The 17,897-nt window shown below is 42.3% G+C and overlaps 1 protein-coding gene across 2 annotated transcripts in view; it reads left to right on the top strand.

The window, feature by feature from the left end:
* LOC122939661 (dynein axonemal heavy chain 5-like) overlaps positions 1-17,897 on the top strand; it is a 337,492-nt gene that overhangs the window by 83,319 nt on the left and 236,276 nt on the right. For both annotated transcript variants that reach the window (XM_044295816.1, XM_044295814.1), the window contains exons 7-12: positions 1,737-1,808; positions 3,056-3,157; positions 5,503-5,689; positions 7,601-7,766; positions 9,050-9,143; positions 11,846-11,944. In XM_044295816.1, coding sequence (XP_044151751.1) covers positions 1,737-1,808; positions 3,056-3,157; positions 5,503-5,689; positions 7,601-7,766; positions 9,050-9,143; positions 11,846-11,944 — 720 coding nt within the window. The remainder of the gene's footprint in view (positions 1-1,736; positions 1,809-3,055; positions 3,158-5,502; positions 5,690-7,600; positions 7,767-9,049; positions 9,144-11,845; positions 11,945-17,897) is intronic.

Genomic DNA, 17,897 nt, shown 5'->3' with positions numbered 1-17,897 from the left:
AATGTGAAATCAGCCTTAGCCATGCGGCAAGATGTGCCAAAATTGTGCCACAATTCTGCCTTAAAATGTTGTCACAAAGTAAGCTAACCATTAGTTGGTATGAAGTCATGGAAAAGTGTCTATCCCTGCACCAGATTTATCATCCAGGCTTAGTCACTGTGATAAGTTTAGTGCATATCTAGACAGCCTGTCTAGGTTTCCACCATCTACCGCATTACTAAATCTGCCCCATTGTATACAAGCTGATTACCTAATAATACAGAAAACGACCTCACTGTCACTACTGTACTTTACCACTGGAAAGGAGATGGAGTTGTCCCCTCACCAGCAGAGAGACTGGCCAGGCTAAGTCAACAGCAGATGGTTTACAGAGTGCCTGTGACATTTTCATATAGCCCCATGTCACACGCAGAGACCCACAGTGTCGTTTGTGTGAACCTTTCCTACAACGGCCTCAATGTCAGTCAGGAATGAAGAGAGAAACTGATTTCCTTTCCGTACAGCAGGTCCTGTGGGATTCTGAGAGTATCATTGGGGGTTATTTGAGGCAATGACTACAAGTAATGGAGGGTGAAAATATATTAAGAAAAACACTAAGTAAGGTTGAAACAATTCATTATGTATACCAGCACATTTACAAACTGTGGAGATGAAATAAAAACATTTCTAGGATGCCTCTTTAAGAATTTAACGGAATTCTTAGATAACCTGAACCTTGTATGCCAAAACTTGAAAACAGAAGTTCGCTCATCTCTAGTCACCACGTCTACATGTTGTCTACACAAGTCACCACGTCTATATGTTGTCCACACAAGTCACCACGTCTATATGTTGTCCACACAAGTCACCACGTCTACATGTTGTCCACACAAGTCACCACGTCTACATGTTGTCTACACATCTCTAGTCACCACGTCTACATGTTGTCTACACAAGTCACCACGTCTATATGTTGTCCACACAAGTCACCACGTCTACATGTTGTCCACACAAGTCACCACGTCTACATGTTGTCTACGCAAGTCACCACGTCTACATGTTGTCTACGCAAGTCACCACGTCTACATGTTGTCTACGCAAGTCACCACGTCTACATGTTGTCTACGCAAGTCACCACGTCTACATGTTGTCTACGCAAGTCACCACGTCTACATGTTGTCTACGCAAGTCACCACGTCTACATGTTGTCTACGCAAGTCACCACGTCTACATGTTGTCTACGCAAGTCACCACGTCTACATGTTGTCTACGCAAGTCACCACGTCTACATGTTGTCTACGCAAGTCACCACGTCTACATGTTGTCTACGCAAGTCACCACGTCTACATGTTGTCTACGCAAGTCACCACGTCTACATGTTGTCTACGCAAGTCACCACGTCTACATGTTGTCTACGCAAGTCACCACGTCTACATGTTGTCTACGCAAGTCACCACGTCTACATGTTGTCTACGCAAGTAACCACGTCTACATGTTGTCTACGCAAGTAACCACGTCTACATGTTGTCTACGCAAGTCACCACGTCTACATGTTGTCTATGCAAGTCACCACGTCTGCTTGTTGTCTACCCAAGTCACCACGTCTACTTTTTTATTGTTCTAGGAGTTCTTGCTAATAGTTTCATAGCCTAGTAATTGATGCCATTTTTTCGAACCTACAATAATTTATCATAACACAACAATTATGGGGAAGTATGGTCCAAGTAAAAATGTGATTTATTTATCTTTTGTTTTAGGGGTTAACAGGGACATGCCTGTTCTTTTTGCGCACCACAGATAAAGCAATTACTACAGCCAACGTTATTCAGGTGAGAGTCTCTGTAATGGCTGGTTGCTCATGCCATGGACAAGTGCTCATATCATCTCCTGTACGCAAATTCACCTTCTACAGACTAAAGTTAACTGGCATGTATGCCTACTAGCATGTACTGTTCAATTGTCAGCCTGTGTAAAGGGCCCCTAATAATAGGTCATGATTTGCTGTTCTGTACAGATAACTTTTCAGTAGCTAGTATAAATATCACCACAAGCAGAATTACAATGGCCAGTAACACCTCTATATAGATAACACAGAATCCACCATTCATAATAGGTGATATCACAGCTCTCTCCTGATCTCTGCACAGGTCACAGAACATGTCTAGTAAACTCTCCAATCTAAGTCCATGGGATCCCCTCTTGTCTATTGTGTCTATGGCCCATGTAGTTTCTCTAAAGAGACAGGAAGTGTGAACAACATATTTTAGGCCTAGTGGCTAGTGTGAAAATTGCATAATTTTATGATTGTATGTTTTTTTTAATAAAATATAGACATGGAATATTAGAAAAAAAATACCAAAAATTCTAAAAGAACATGCTTATCTTAAAAACATGGGGGTCATTTATTATACTGAAATATGCCTATATTAGGCGTATTTCAAGTGCAGATGGTGGTGCAACGGTTAGTTGCGCTGTCATCTGCAACTTTTTCCCGCTCTCGCGAGATCTAAAACTGTGAGTGGAGAAGGGGACGGGCCGGCTAGGAAGCTGTCTTACATTTAGAACTACCGCTGGATGCGCGGAAGTTATGGAGAGGCCTGCGCCTCTTTAAATCATTCGGCGGATCCACCATCAGCTCAGGGCTTTATTAAGACCTGCATCTAAAAATAAATGAGCCCCATGATTTAAATAATAGGTCATTTTCTCATGACACAGATGGAAACCTGCAAGGTTTCGGGGTATTAAACGACTGGATGGGATGACAGGACTTTTAACAGTATTGCACCCATGGCCTTGTTTCTTTCCTTCGATTTCCTTTTGTTTGGCAAGATAAGTTTAATCCCAGTATATACTGTATGCAGATACATGAAGTCACAGAGTCATTTACTTGCTGATTGACATCCTATTTGCTATCGCTGATATGATGTGAATGCCATTGAAGAGTGAGGAGAATTAATATAACTTAATGCAATGGTAACATAATGTTTGATGTATAAAATATCAGGCAGGCGTTAACATGGCAGGTAACAGTGAGGAAATGTATGATGAAATATCACACATGTCACTTTTCTTGTAGGAGGTGAACTTTAGCATGTTTGAATGCACAAATGGCAACATTCTCCAAGGCCTGGAAATCTTACTTGCCCAAGTGTTGGTGCCAGCACTGAAGTGTCAGGAGGTATGATAATGCAGTCATCTGTCTGAACTCTGTCTGTCCATATGGTTGAACACATGGTGAATACACATTAGTTTAAAGTTGAACCAAAACAATCATTTGTTGAGGGAAATGTAACCACTTAAGGGCTCTTGCGCATGAACGTATTTTCTTTCCGTGTCTGTTCCATTTTTTGCGGACTGTATGCTAAACCATTCATTTCAATGGGTCCGCAAAAAAAAAAAAACGGAGGGTACTCCGTGTGCATTCCGTTTCCATATGTCCGTATTTCCATTCCGCAAAAAAAAATAGAACATGTCCTATTATTGTCCGCATTATGGACAAGGATAGGACTGTTCTATTAGGGGCAGGCTGTTCTGTTCCACAAAATACGGAATGCACACTTTTTATAATTTTTTTTATTGCGCCTCCAGTATTTCTTATATGTATTCTCTAAGGAGAGCCCTGCTTTCTCTGACATCGGGCTCCGTGCTCCTGCAGCTGCACCATTTGCATCAACGTTTTAAAATATCTGTGCAGAGATGTTTGCTGACTGCAATCATTTTAGGCTACTTTCACACTAGCAGCAGGACGGATCCGACAGGCTGTTCACCCTGTCGGATCCGTCCTGCCGCTATTTCGCCGTGCTGCCGGACTGCTGCTCTGTCCCCATTGACTATAATGGGGACGGGGTGGAGCTCCGGTGCAGCACAGCAGTGCGCGGTGAGAGGCCGCCGGACTAAAAAGTCAGACTTGCAAAGACTAAAAAGTTGGACGTACCCTTAGCCAACCAATGACAGACCATTATTATCTGAAAATAAATCTTCTGAATTTCGTCTAATAGTCAGACATAAGCTCTTTTCTTCAACGTAAGATCATTTGTGGACTAAAAATATTTCTTTAAAAGCACCCTAAAAGATCTTTTGTTCATCGCCTAGCGTCATTGAAGGTGTATAGGCAGTTTGAACAACTGTAATGACCAATATGGATGAAAATGTGTAAGGCCATGTTTGCGAAATGACCACTTACCAGGTGATTGTCCAATTACTGCTGCTTAATTATCAACATCTGTCTAATGTGTATTTGCCACTTGTTAGAAAGGTACATGATGTAAACTTTGAATGTAAATTTCTTATCAGTGACTGTATTTGTGAGTTATACTCTCCCTTCTGATCCTCAGCTGTTTCATGCGACCAGCACGCTGACTCTCCAAATAACACAGCATCTTATATGTGGACAGGAAGCCAGTTTCTCTGTCATTCCTATAGGAACCTCAATAGAGAAGTAACTGACTTCCTGTCCTGTGTCATTTGGATATCAGAGTGCTGGTCACATGACACAACTGAGGAACATAAGGGAGGTTATAACCTACAAATACAGTCACTGGTAAGAATATCACCTTCACTACAGTTTACATCATGAACCTCTCTAAAACAGGTCAGAGAATAAACTTTTTTGTGGGCGTGCATCTTAAACGGGCAACAGTGAAATATTTGGTCATCCTGAGTCTTCTAGTGAGATTGCCTGTTCCAGAAGCTCTCTACTCTGACTAACAGATGGAGTCCCAGGTGTTTGATCCAATCTGTGAAATATATATGTCCTTTCTGTGTTTGTCTATATTTCAGAAAGGCACTCAAATATCTGAGAGCTCTGGACAACAATGTATACCATAAAAACAATATTTATTATACACCACTAAAATGCCACCATAAACCATAAAAACATAATAGACTATCAGCGCATCAACCAGTCAATTGCAAGTTAGCAGCATTTTTACAATAGGTGGCATGACTTATTTTTACAAAACTTTTTTATTGGGACATTTTACAGCAATTCACATATTATTGACTCTAAATGTGGCAATAAGGTGTGCAATATATGTCAGTCACCTATGATATATACTGCTCTAATACCAGAGTACTTTCAAGCCTCCTCTATATGCAATTCTAACAATGGATTTATATCATTCTGTGTTATGCTTATCACTAACTTGCAATTGACTGGTTGATGCGCCGATAGTCTATTATGTTTTTATGGTTTATGGTGGCATTTTAGTGGTGTATAATAAATATTGTTTTTATGGTATACATTGTTGTCTAGAGCTCTCCGATATTTGAGTGCCCCTCATACAATAGATTAAATTTTACCTTTTGGATTCGGGTGATTCTAGAGGAGTGCACCGAGTCCACAGGAGTCCCTCAGGTGAGCCGCTAATCTTTATATTCGAGCTTTATATTTCAGAAAGCTTCACCAGATCCGTCTACTTGTACATGTTTCCGTCTTTTTATGGGATCACTTACATTTTCATTTGCATTTTATGTTATTGTTATTCTCATATTAAACGTCTCTCCTTTCTATTGTTTGTTTAGAATTGGGGGGCTGTGAAGGATGGTCTCCAAAATTCTCAAATTCAAGAGTTCTTAGACTCTTTGGACAAGTTTGTTGCAACTTTGTCTTCAGCAAAAAATAATTTGGATGGAAAAATTGAGCTTAAAAAAGTGGACAGTGGCAATTTGCTGGATAGCCTGCAAAGCCCATCAGACTTTATAGCTGCAGGTATGTTCATATTTTATTTAGTATGTAAAGGGTTACAGATGCAATGAGCAGAACTGATGATCACATGACACATTTTCTGCAGCCCTGACTCCTAAAGAATAAAAGACCCCTTATACTTTATAGGATCTGACATCTATGTCAACAGCTCCCTCTAATTCAGTGTGGTCTGTCGACAATGTCATGTCTATGGTAAAGCCTGGTTGTTGTATAGGGATCAGACAGGTTAGAGTTTAACTTACATCCGTATTGTTTCTGCAGTGTTACATGGAGATGAGCTTGGTGGAGCAGACATGTTAATGTGAACTTGGGGAAGATAGTAGCAGTTGGCCAGATCTCATGTTCTGTGGTTCTCTGGATGCCACTACATGTGGCCAACTACTGGGTCCATTGGCATCAACTATTTCACTTTTGCAATTGCATTTACATCTTGCCATAATCTATAGTAAATCTGTCCTGCTGAATACTTATGCATATGGGTGTAATATTTGGATGCTATATAGTGCACTTGTTAACCCCTTACAAAGGTTCACAATTTCAGTGAAAAGAAGTTATCTCTCAGGTCTTGGAGGGATTTGTACTCCAGAGGTTCTGTATAGCGAGCAATAAACTTACCACTAGTCTATAGGACTTTTTTGTGGGTAGGGCTATTATACAGAAGGTTTGGGGTTCAAATCCATGAAAGACCTGTAAAATATTCTTTATAGGAAAGGTTATGGAAAAAAAATGGAAGTGCTATTTTCCAGCCTTTTTTCATTTATGATAAAAGTTACAATTTCTGTAAAGTTATTGTTACGAAACAAATAATAAAGCAAAAACCATTTGAGTTTTTGTAACATACTTAGTATGAAATACTAGTATTACAAAACAGTATTTGGTATCCCTGTAATCATAATAACCCATTCAACATAGTGAATACATTATATACATTTATGGTGACTGGTAAATGGCACAAACATTTTTCCTTCATTTTAGTAATATACCATTTATTCAATATTATGCCTGTGAATAAAATAGCTTGTTAAAACACAGAAAATTCTATCCTTTTAACAGGACTGTAGTGTGATGGTACCTCTTCTTTCTGCCATACAGAAGGGCTATGGGTTCAAATCCCAGTGAAGACCTGTAAAATTATTTCTTTAGTAAAAGTATATGTGCTGGGAGAGGGCCACATCCCATATCCATCACGGCTTCATTAATATTCACACCTCTGAAGTGAATACAAACGAGGCCAGGAACCCCAGCTGCTCCGGGCCCCAGACTGCAGTACTTGATGGTCCCTGTTAAAAGGCATAACACAAATATCTATAACAAATTAATTACAGGTACCATTGTTGTGGATGTCCTGAAAAGTTTAATACGATGCAGGACCCTCATTTGGCTAGTTCTGCCACCAACTCCAAGTTATTGACCTTATAGGCCATATTTGGGCTATTCTTCTTTCCCTTCTTCTTTTCTTTCTTACCTACTTCTTCCTGGTGGTCGCACTATCCCTTCCTCTTCCTCTCCCCATATATGTATTCTACTCCCTCTCTCTCTTTTTTGTTTATCCCTTTAATACATTATATATTTTTCCCCTTATGTTGAGGTTCCTTCCTTCAGGTTCTCAATCTCCTTTGACATACCATAAATGGGTTAATATTCTTTGTTGGGGCACTCTGGGTTAAAATTGTCTGAGGCTGCAGGTTTACTGATATATGTTTGGTCTTTGGCCCAAACATGCTACTGTGTTTGCTTATCTGTAATTTTTTGTGTGACTTGTTCTGTACTTCTATTCTTTAAATGCTATATGGTCTTGTTGTTATGTTATACAAACACACTTTAAAAAAAATACAAATACCATTGCTGTCTGGGCATGTATGTAAGTATTTGTCTCTATTTAAAGTATTGAAATGGAATTGTGATCTTTTGCAGGAGGTAACAGTGAGGTGATTGAGAAGCTGGAGGGAATGCTCTCTGTTTGGATCAAGCAGATTGAACAGGTTCTTGCAGAAAGTGAGCAGATGAGAAAAGAAGCTGATGACATTGGACCCTCTGCTGAACTGGAACATTGGAAGTCACGGATGTCATCCTTCAACAGGTTTCAAATATTTTTGATAGAAAGCATCATGTATCTAATTGTGAGCCACAAAGAATAAAGGTTGATTTAGGTATTAAATAAGCTAAGGTTTAATAAACTGGGCATAGGAGGTGCGATGTGTAAATACATGGCCAGTATATATACTCATACACACTTCTTCTATGTGTGAACAGTTTTAAACTACAGTCTTCCTAATGGAACATTTTAGTTTTGCAAACCGTAGTGCTGACTGAACAGGTGCAGCTATATTTTGTGCAGAGGTAGCATTCGGAGCCGGGTCCTAGTGCCCAAGGACGCAGAAAGGTAATTCTGCCACACAATGGCACATGATAGGTCGGTGTCCTGTTACAGATTTTGCATTGGTGTCCTGTACCTTCAAGTCACAGCCTATAGAGCTGTTAAAAATAGTTTATTAATTGAGTTAAAGGGAATCTGTCCCCAATTTTATGCTTGCCTATCTAAGGTTAGCATATACTGTTGACAGAGACCCTGATTACAACATTAGATCACTTGACCAGTTGTCTTAAAGTTACTATTGAGCAGCTCCAGCGGAAGCCGAGTGGTGCAGTCCGCCGCTGTCGATCATCTGCAGCCAGGAGCTCATGAATATCAGAACTGCAGAGCTACTTGTCCAGAAAATGGTCAGGAAATAGCTGGGTATAGTTCTCTATACATTCAGTGTTGGCCTGAAATGTTGTGTTTTCATCTGTTGTGTACAGTATTTCAGAAAGATTTAGTCAAGAGTTTAAAGGCACACGTCTGTCATAAAGGGATATTTTATTCAACTCAATATTCATAGAAAACCAATTTTTTTTATTTTGGCAGTAGTATACTATTGAAAATTAGATGCAAAATATTGCCCTGTGTAGCTGTCAGCAAAGAGAGATAATCCTATATAGATAGATAGATTAGTATAATTGCAGCTGTTTGTCCCGTTCACGTGGATGGCAGATGAAGCTGTAATAACACTACACCACCACTACAAGCTATACGGTCTGCGGGATGTATCACCCCTTCCTATAGTTGATCAGCGGGGGTGCAGGAATCGGTCCACCACAATCTGACCTTTCCTGAGGTTTGGTTGTCAATATAATGAAACCGGACCACCCCTTTAATATGTGATAACATAATGGGTTGTATTCTTGTGTAGCAGTTGGATTAAACACTCATAACAAGGAAAGAGCATATAAACTAGTGTCTGATTATGAAGCAGTAATTGTAATAATATGGATGTATGTTTATCTTCACTTTAATTACCAATATATAATATTATTTCTCTCAAGTCTGTTAGATGAGATTAAAAGCCCTAAAGTCAAGAAGGTTCTCAGCATCCTCCAAGCTGCCAAGTCCAGGATGTTAAAGCAATGGAAAGAACTGGTACCCTTCCTTTTCTTTTGCTGCTATCTTCTGTTTATATAATGGGCATTCATATTAAATTAGAACTCAAAATATGGGGTTCTCTGGTTTGTAAAAAACATTTTCTTTTTAAAGATGTGCTGGGGTCAAAAAAAGTCTTATCCTTCCTAGGGCTTAGGGAGGCTTATGGATTCAGCTTTGCATAATTTTAGTAAACTGCTTCACCCTTCCAACTTAATGTTTTCAATTAATTTTTTTCTGATATAAATTTGTGTGTAATATAAAGACGGCCGATGAACAACAGCTGAATAACAAACTTACAATTTCCCTAAGTTTCAATATATTGACATTTAGATCACCCAATAAAAAGAAGAGGGGATCAAACTGTAGCTCTTCATCTAATATCACATTGATATGATTCTTAATCTGAGACCAATATTGAAATAATTTTGGACAACAGCACAGGAGATGTGCCAGATTTGTATTTTTTTTCTCCACATCTTGGATTTCAAATCCCTTTGTACCTTTTTCTTAAAGGTCATCTGTCAGCAGATTTGTACCTATAACACTGGCTGACCTGTTACATGTGCGCTTGGCAGCTGAAGACATCTGTGTTGGTCCCATGTTCATATGTTCATGCAGTGCTGAAAAAATAAGATTTTAATATATGCAAATGAGCCTCTAGGAGCAGCAGCGGTTTGTCCTTACACCTAACCCACTTCAGATTCCTATTTTAAAATGTTTTTAAATACGAAGGAGGATTTGCCAGCAGTAAAGATCAGTTTACACAGAATGATCTGCTTTCGGCAATTGACGATTTAGGTGCCTATACAAACAATCCAATTACCCGATGAACGAGTAGGCACCTAAATCACCAGATAGTTGCTAACGAACATTCCTATGAACACTCGGTAGCAATTATCTGGTGGATTCTCAGTCCGTGCAAACTCAAAAATCTGTGATTTTATTACATTCCCCTTAAAGGGGTTGTCCGGGTTCAGAGTTGAACACTGAAATACCCTTATTTTCGCCTAGCATCGGAGCATCTCATGTTCCGATGTGCGCCCTTGCCCTGCGCTAAATCACGCAGGGCACGGGCTCTTTTGTTTTCAATAACACACTGCCGGGCGGAAACTTCCGCCCGGCAGTGTGTTCAGTGGCGTCACCGGCTCTGATGGGCAGACTTTAGTGCTGCCCTAGCCGTTTTACTGGTAATGTACTGTAATTACACCTAAGCTATCTCATGTACTTTTATGGGACAGCTCCTTCCTGTTCAGGTGTATAGGAATGAGCCATCCCATAGAAGTGAGTAGGACGGCTTGCTTGTAATTACACCTGCTCACCCCTGCAGTTGCAAAGGCAAGCAGGTAAACAACGAAGGGAAGGCCTCGCTCATAGGAGCGTCAGAGGTGCCAAGGGTCGGACCGATCTGATATTGATGATCTTTCCTAAGTATAGGTCATCATTATAAATAAAGCGGACAGTCCCTTTACATACGTGCAATTCTTTTTTAATATTAAATACCCCAGATTCCAATAAAGTGAAAAATATCTTCTCCTACGCCTATTCCTTATCTTGTAAAAAATGATTTGTTTACATCCATAACTATATACAAAACTGTGTTAGTAATCCATACTGGGGAATTAGAAAAATAATGCAGGGACTTTTGGAGACCCACCATTTTTATCAATGCGATTCTAGAAGCTCTATCAAGTGTTCCTCTAAGCCCTCCCCCTTCCCCTCAGATGCTATAACAATGGAAGGACAGACAATCGCCAGATATCCATATACTGAAATATTTTCAATTCTGTATTAATGGATTCGGTGCGGACAGAGAGGAGTCAAGGCCCAAATGACTAGTTAGGCGGAGAGCTGCTACGAAGATCATCTCTTACATTGGAGAATATAATGTATAATATCATTTCAATGGGTGCCATGCATTGCTTCATTTCCTGCTGGGTTCTTTCACAGATTACAGCTGATTGTTGGAAGTCTGATCTTTCATCGGGTTTCACCCTGCTAACAAAAAGCATTTTACATAGCAGACAACTCCCTTAATTTAGTTTCAACATACGGTACATATGGCAGGAATATCTGATTATTTTTAAAATGAATTTATGCTACTGACGCTGTTTTCAGGGCTCCATCATTGTTGATGGTGCGAATCTGTTTTTGATATTCAGAGTTGTCCATTGATGGTAGAGTAGAGCACCTCCCAATGCTGTCTTCTTATAGTGGCTCATGAATGCTTATAAACCAGAAGTGCTTTTGTTTTACCAAGTCTATGAAAAGACAATGATCCGCACCCTAAAACTGAAGGAAGGCTGGCTGCTGCCCTTCAGTCACTGCCAGTCTATAATAGAGTAATCTCCGGAGTCACTGATTAGCCAGAGCTGTCCAGTGTATTCTACCAGGAAGGTAACTGGCTGCATTGTACACTGTTCTGGGAAGGAATTGTACGTTTAAAAACAATTGGGGTCATTTATCAAACTGGAGTAAAGTAGAACTGGCTTACTTGCCAGTAGCAACCAATCAAATTCCACCTTTCATTTTTGACAGCTTCTTTGGAAAATGAAAGGGGGAATCTGATTGGTTGCTATGGGCAACTAAGCCAGTTCTACTTTATACCAGTTTGATAAATGACCCCAAATGTTATTATACTTCCCCCATTTGTCAGTGCAGTTTACTAAACGTAGATTGTTTTTTGCTTTACTTTTGGACAGGACTGCAATGTGACAAATGCTGCTAATGAAGCAAAGGACAATGTGAAATACTTGTACACACTAGACAGGTTCTTTGGACCATTGGGCAAGGCCTCTCCAGTAAGTACCTTAGTCTGAATTACCATAGATTGCTGAATAGACATTTGTATATGTATTAGATGAATTATTAATGATTTTATGCCATTCAATTTGTGGACCCACCCTGTCACTACACATTCTCTTCCTTTCTAAGCAGGAGCTAAAATCTTTCCCTTTATAAGTGGGAAGCAACAATGGTTGTGAGGTAGACAATAGGAGTTCCTTGCCCTAGAGCAGTGATGGCGAACCTATGGCACGGGTGCCAGAGGCGGCACTCAGAGCCCTCTCTGTGGGCACTTGCACCCTGGAAAAGTCTATGGTGTACTAATATGCCTTAGGCCTCCTGCACACAAACCCCGTGGCCGTGCTGCGGGCCGCAATGCAAGAACACTGACCATGGGGCAGCCGCAGTGGATCACAGACCCATTCACTTTAATGGGTCCACGATCTGCAAAAAGATAGGACATGTTCTATCTTTTTTCGGAACGGAAGTACGGGATGAAACCCCATGGAACCTCTCCGTAGGGTTCCGTTCTGTGCTTCCGTTCCGCACTATTCCGCATCTCCGGATTTGGCGGACCCAAGTGAAAGCGTCCGCATCCGTGATGCGGAATGTACGTGGAGCGGTGCCCATGTATTGCGGATCCGCAAATGCGGTCCTCAATATGGCAACGGGACACCTACAGTCATGTGCAGGAGGCCTTAGACTTTTCCTGCCATTCATCAGCACAGGCGTACTATGAACACCACAGGCAGCGCACTGAGTGTAAACAGGCTTTTATAGCGAAAAGTACATGGAAGATATACTATACTGGACTGTAGTATTCAGGGGAAATTCCCATGTTGGCACTTTGTGATAAATATGTGGGTTTTGGGGTGCAGTTTGGGCACTCGGTCTCTAAAAGGTTTGCCATCACTGCCCTAGAGGAATGTCAGCTATCATTTATGGTGGCCTGTGTTTCTCTACGGACCAGCCCACACTGACTCTGCCGTCAGGTAGTAATTCTGAGTGCCATAAGTATGTTATTTGTTTTATCTGAATTGTCATTCTGGGCCAGACTGGGACTGACACATAAACCCCACCAACTCCCTACCATAGAACATAACATCCATCCCCACCAATCACACTGTGGCAAGTTTTACCCGTCTATGCCCCCCACTACTCCATTAAATATGTAACCACACCATCAACACAAGAAGGAAAATAATAATGGACCACAGAAACGCCAGGGACAGAGGTACACTTACACCGCAGCCAGGGACAGAGGTACACTTACACCTCAGCCAGGGACAGAGGTACACTTACACCGCAGCCAGGGACAGAGGTACACTTACACCTCAGCCAGGGACAGAGGTACACTTACACCGCAGCCAGGGACAGAGGTACACTTACACCTCAGCCAGGGACAGAGGTACACTTACACCGCAGCCAGGGACAGAGGTACACTTACACCGCAGCCAGGGACAGAGGTACACTTACACCTCAGCCAGGGACAGAGGTACACTTACACCGCAGCCAGGGACAGAGGTACACTTACACCGCAGCCAGGGACAGAGGTACACTTACACCGCAGCCAGGGACAGAGGTACACTTACACCGCAGCCAGGGACAGAGGTACACTTACACCTCAGCCAGGGACAGAGGTACACTTACACCGCAGCCAGGGACAGAGGTACACTTACACCTCAGCCAGGGACAGAGGTACACTTACACCTCAGCCAGGGACAGAGGTACACTTACACCTCAGCCAGGGACAGAGGTACACTTACACCTCAGCCAGGGACAGAGGTACACTTACACCTCAGCCAGGGACAGAGGTACACTTACACCTCAGCCAGGGACAGAGGTACACTTACACCGCAGCCAGGGACAGAGGTACACTTACACCTCAGCCAGGGACAGAGGTACACTTACACCTCAGCCAGGGACAGAGGTACACTTACACCTCAGCCAGGGACAGAGGTACACTTACACCTCAGCCAGGGACAGAGGTACACTTACACCTCAGCCAGGGGCAGAGGTACACTTACACCTCATCCAGGGACAGAGGTACACTTACACCTCAGCCAGGGACAGAGGTACACTTACACCTCAGCCAGGGACAGAGGTACACATACACCGCAGCCAGGGACAGAGGTACACTTACACCGCAGCCAGGGACAGAGGTACACTTACACCTCAGCCAGGGACAGCGGTACACTTACGCCGCAGCCAGAGACAGAGGTACACTTACGCCTCAGCCAGGGACAGAGGTACACTTACACCTCAGCCAGGGACAGAGGTACACTTACGCCTCAGCCAGGGACAGAGGTACACTTACGCCTCAGCCAGGGACAGAGGTACACTTACACCTCAGCCAGGGACAGAGGTACACTTACACCTCAGCCAGGGGCAGAGGTACACTTACACCTCAGCCAGGGGCAGAGGTACACTTACACCTCAGCCAGGGGCAGAGGTACACTTACACCTCAGCCAGGGGCAGAGGTACACTTGCGCCTTAGCCAGGGGCAGAGGTACACTTACGCCTTAGCCAGGGGCAGAGGTACACTTACGCCTCAGCCAGGGGCAGAGGTACACTTACGCCTCAGCCAGGGACAAAGGTACACTTACGCCTCAGCCAGGGACAGAGGTACACTTACACTGCAACCAGGGACAGAGGTACACTTACACCGCAGCCAGGGGCAGAGGTACACTTACACCTCAGCCAGGGACACATACACACTACCACTATACAAGCACCAACAGATGTGATTTCATTACAGCATGCTTCCTTATTAACATAGTTCTCCGCTGTAATACGTTACACTCTCCTGATGCGGCAGTATTTGTACATACTTGTATTCCCCATAATACAACATTTCTGGAGAATCCGTTTTTTAGGAAATCGGGATTGTGTTATTCCTCTGTTATTCCTCCTGGGAATGTAAGATTACATTTACAACTGTGGGTTACCATCCTCCTGGTCAATGGTCTGTGACCCTACATACTGACAGTGTCCAATCATCACTGACAGCACCAGACTGTGTAGGGACACATCTTATTGCCAAGGGGAAGGTTTACAGATCGTACAGATGTAATTTATACTTTATACACACTGCCCCCATGTCACACAGTCCACTTACACATTATATACATGCCACATACCTGCCACTCACACATTATATACATGCCACATACCCACCACTCACACATTATATTAATGCCACATACCCGCCACTCGCACATTATATACATGCCACATACCCGCCACTCACACATTACATACATGACACATACCCGCCACTCACACATCATATACATGCCACATACCTGCCACTCACACATTATATACATGCCACATACCCGCCACTCACACATTATATTCATGCCACATACCCGCCACTCACACATTATATACATGCCACATACCCGCCACTCACACATTACATACATGCCACATACCTGCCACTCACACATTACATACATGCCACATACCTGCCTCTCCCACTTTATATACATGCTACATATCTGCCACTCACACATTACATACATGACACATACCCACCACCCACACATTATATACATGTCACATACCTGCCACTCACACATTATATACATGCCACATACCCACCGCTCACACATTATATACATGTCACATACCCGCCACTCACACATTATACACATTCCACATACCCGCCATTCATACTTTATATTCATGCTACATACCCACCACTCACACATTATAAACATGGCACATACCAGCCTCTCACACATTATATACATGTCAGATACCCGCCACTCACACATTATACACATTCCACATACCCATCATTCATACTTTATATTCAGGCTACATACTCACCACTGACACATTACATACATGCCACATACCCGCCACTCACACATTATATACATGCCACATACCCGCCACTCACACATTTTATACATGACACATTTCAGCCACTCACACATTATATACATGCCACATACCTGCCACACACACACATTGTATACATGTCACATACCTGCCACACACACACATTGTATACATGTCACATACCTGCCACACACACACATTGTATACATGTTGCATACCCGCCACTCACACATTTTATACATGCCACATACCCACCACTCGCACATTATATACATGCCACATACCCGCCACTCACACATTTTATACATGACACATTTCAGCCACTCACACATTATATACATGCCACATACCTGCCACACACACACATTGTATACAGGTCACATACCTGCCACACACACACATTGTATACATGTCACATACCCGCCACTCACACATTTTATACATGCCACATACCCACCACTCGCACATTATATACATACCACATACCCACCACTCACACAATAGACACATTATGCATACATGCCACTTATACACTAGATATATGCCACATACCCGCCTCTCGCACATCATGTACATGCCGCATACCTGACACTCACCCACTAGTCATATGCCACATACAGTACATGCCTATTACAGTTAGACACATTAAGCATACATGTACTTACACATTAGACACAGAAGGCACATGCATACTGGACATATAGTGCACAGGCAAACCCACATATTTGACACATATCACACAGACACATTCAGACTGTTCTCACACACTGTGTATGTTTGATGCTGTACATACGCAACCTTCACAGATTCCGCCACATTTGACAGAAATAATAGTTAGGCATGCAGAACAATTTTTCCATCAAAATGGAGGAACCTGATGGATCTCATTATAGTTTGAAGGGGTCTGTCAGGAGTCTTTCGCATTCACCATGCTTCAGATCCAGACGATGGTTCTGTGCATCATTCCTACACTGGACCTATATTAAAGGGGTTGTGTCATAAAAAATATTCTACAGTTTTCAATACAGAACCTGGATATGAATACTTTTGTAAATATACGTATTAAAAAAATTATTATAGACACTATTGTTAGAGTTATTTTATAAAATGTATCTGTATGGCTCACTGAGGTGGTTGCACATGCTCAGTGTAAATCTTCAATTGCCACCAGCTATATCTTCTGTTAGAAGCTGTGGCAGTTTGAGGGAAGGAGCTACAGCAGAAAGGACATGCTTCCTGAGAAAGGACATGCTTCCTGAGAAAGGACACACTCCCTGAGCTGCCAGCCTAAAATAAATCTATCAGAACAGTATTTGTTTTGTACTAAATGATGCCTGACTTACATTTTTTACATCGATCATGGCATAACCCCTTTAATGAGGCTTTGCAGTGTGATTACAATGATGACCTATCTTCAGGTCATCAATATCATATTGGTGGGCTTTACCTTCAGCCTATCACCTGTTTGAAGAGATAACTGTGCTCATGCAAGCGCCCTGTCGTCTTCACTGTTTACCTGCGCACCGTCTGGCTTGTAGCGACCGTGCTGCATAATCATAACTGCTCGTCCCATTCAAGTGAACAGAAGAGGAAACTCTAATTACACTGTACCACCGTTACAAGGGAGACGCGTGCAGATAAAGAGTGAAAAGGATGTGGGAATCACACGAGCACAGCTGCTTTTTGAACCCCTACCAACATGATATTGATAACTTCTCTTTAGGATGGGCATCAATAACAGAAAACCAGACAACCCCCTTAAAACGATACAGGACTCATTACAAGACACTTTACCAACACCACTCGTATTTTTACTTCACTGCCTTTTTTTTACATTTAAGACACAAACCAACATCTTTGTTGGTAGCAGGCCTGGGCGTAATAAGCCACACTCCTGTATTAACTAAGCTCCTCCCCTTATGCCATGACTTTTGCTCCCCAGGTTAGCAGTACTGCTTGGCTTGTCTCGTACTGCTCTCTAAGGGTCCATTCACACGTCCGCAAAATGGGTCCGCATCCGTTACGCAATTTTGCAGAACAGGTGCGGACCCATTCATTTTCAACAGTGCCGGAATGTGCTGTTTGCATCCACATTTGCGGATCTGCACTTCTGCTCC

The sequence above is a fragment of the Bufo gargarizans genome, chromosome 5 (genome assembly GCF_014858855.1).
Source record: "Bufo gargarizans isolate SCDJY-AF-19 chromosome 5, ASM1485885v1, whole genome shotgun sequence".
In the NCBI taxonomy this organism is placed as follows: Eukaryota; Metazoa; Chordata; class Amphibia; order Anura; family Bufonidae; genus Bufo; species Bufo gargarizans.
Note: the sequence above shows the minus strand (reverse complement) of the source record. Positions and strands in the feature narration are given on the sequence as shown.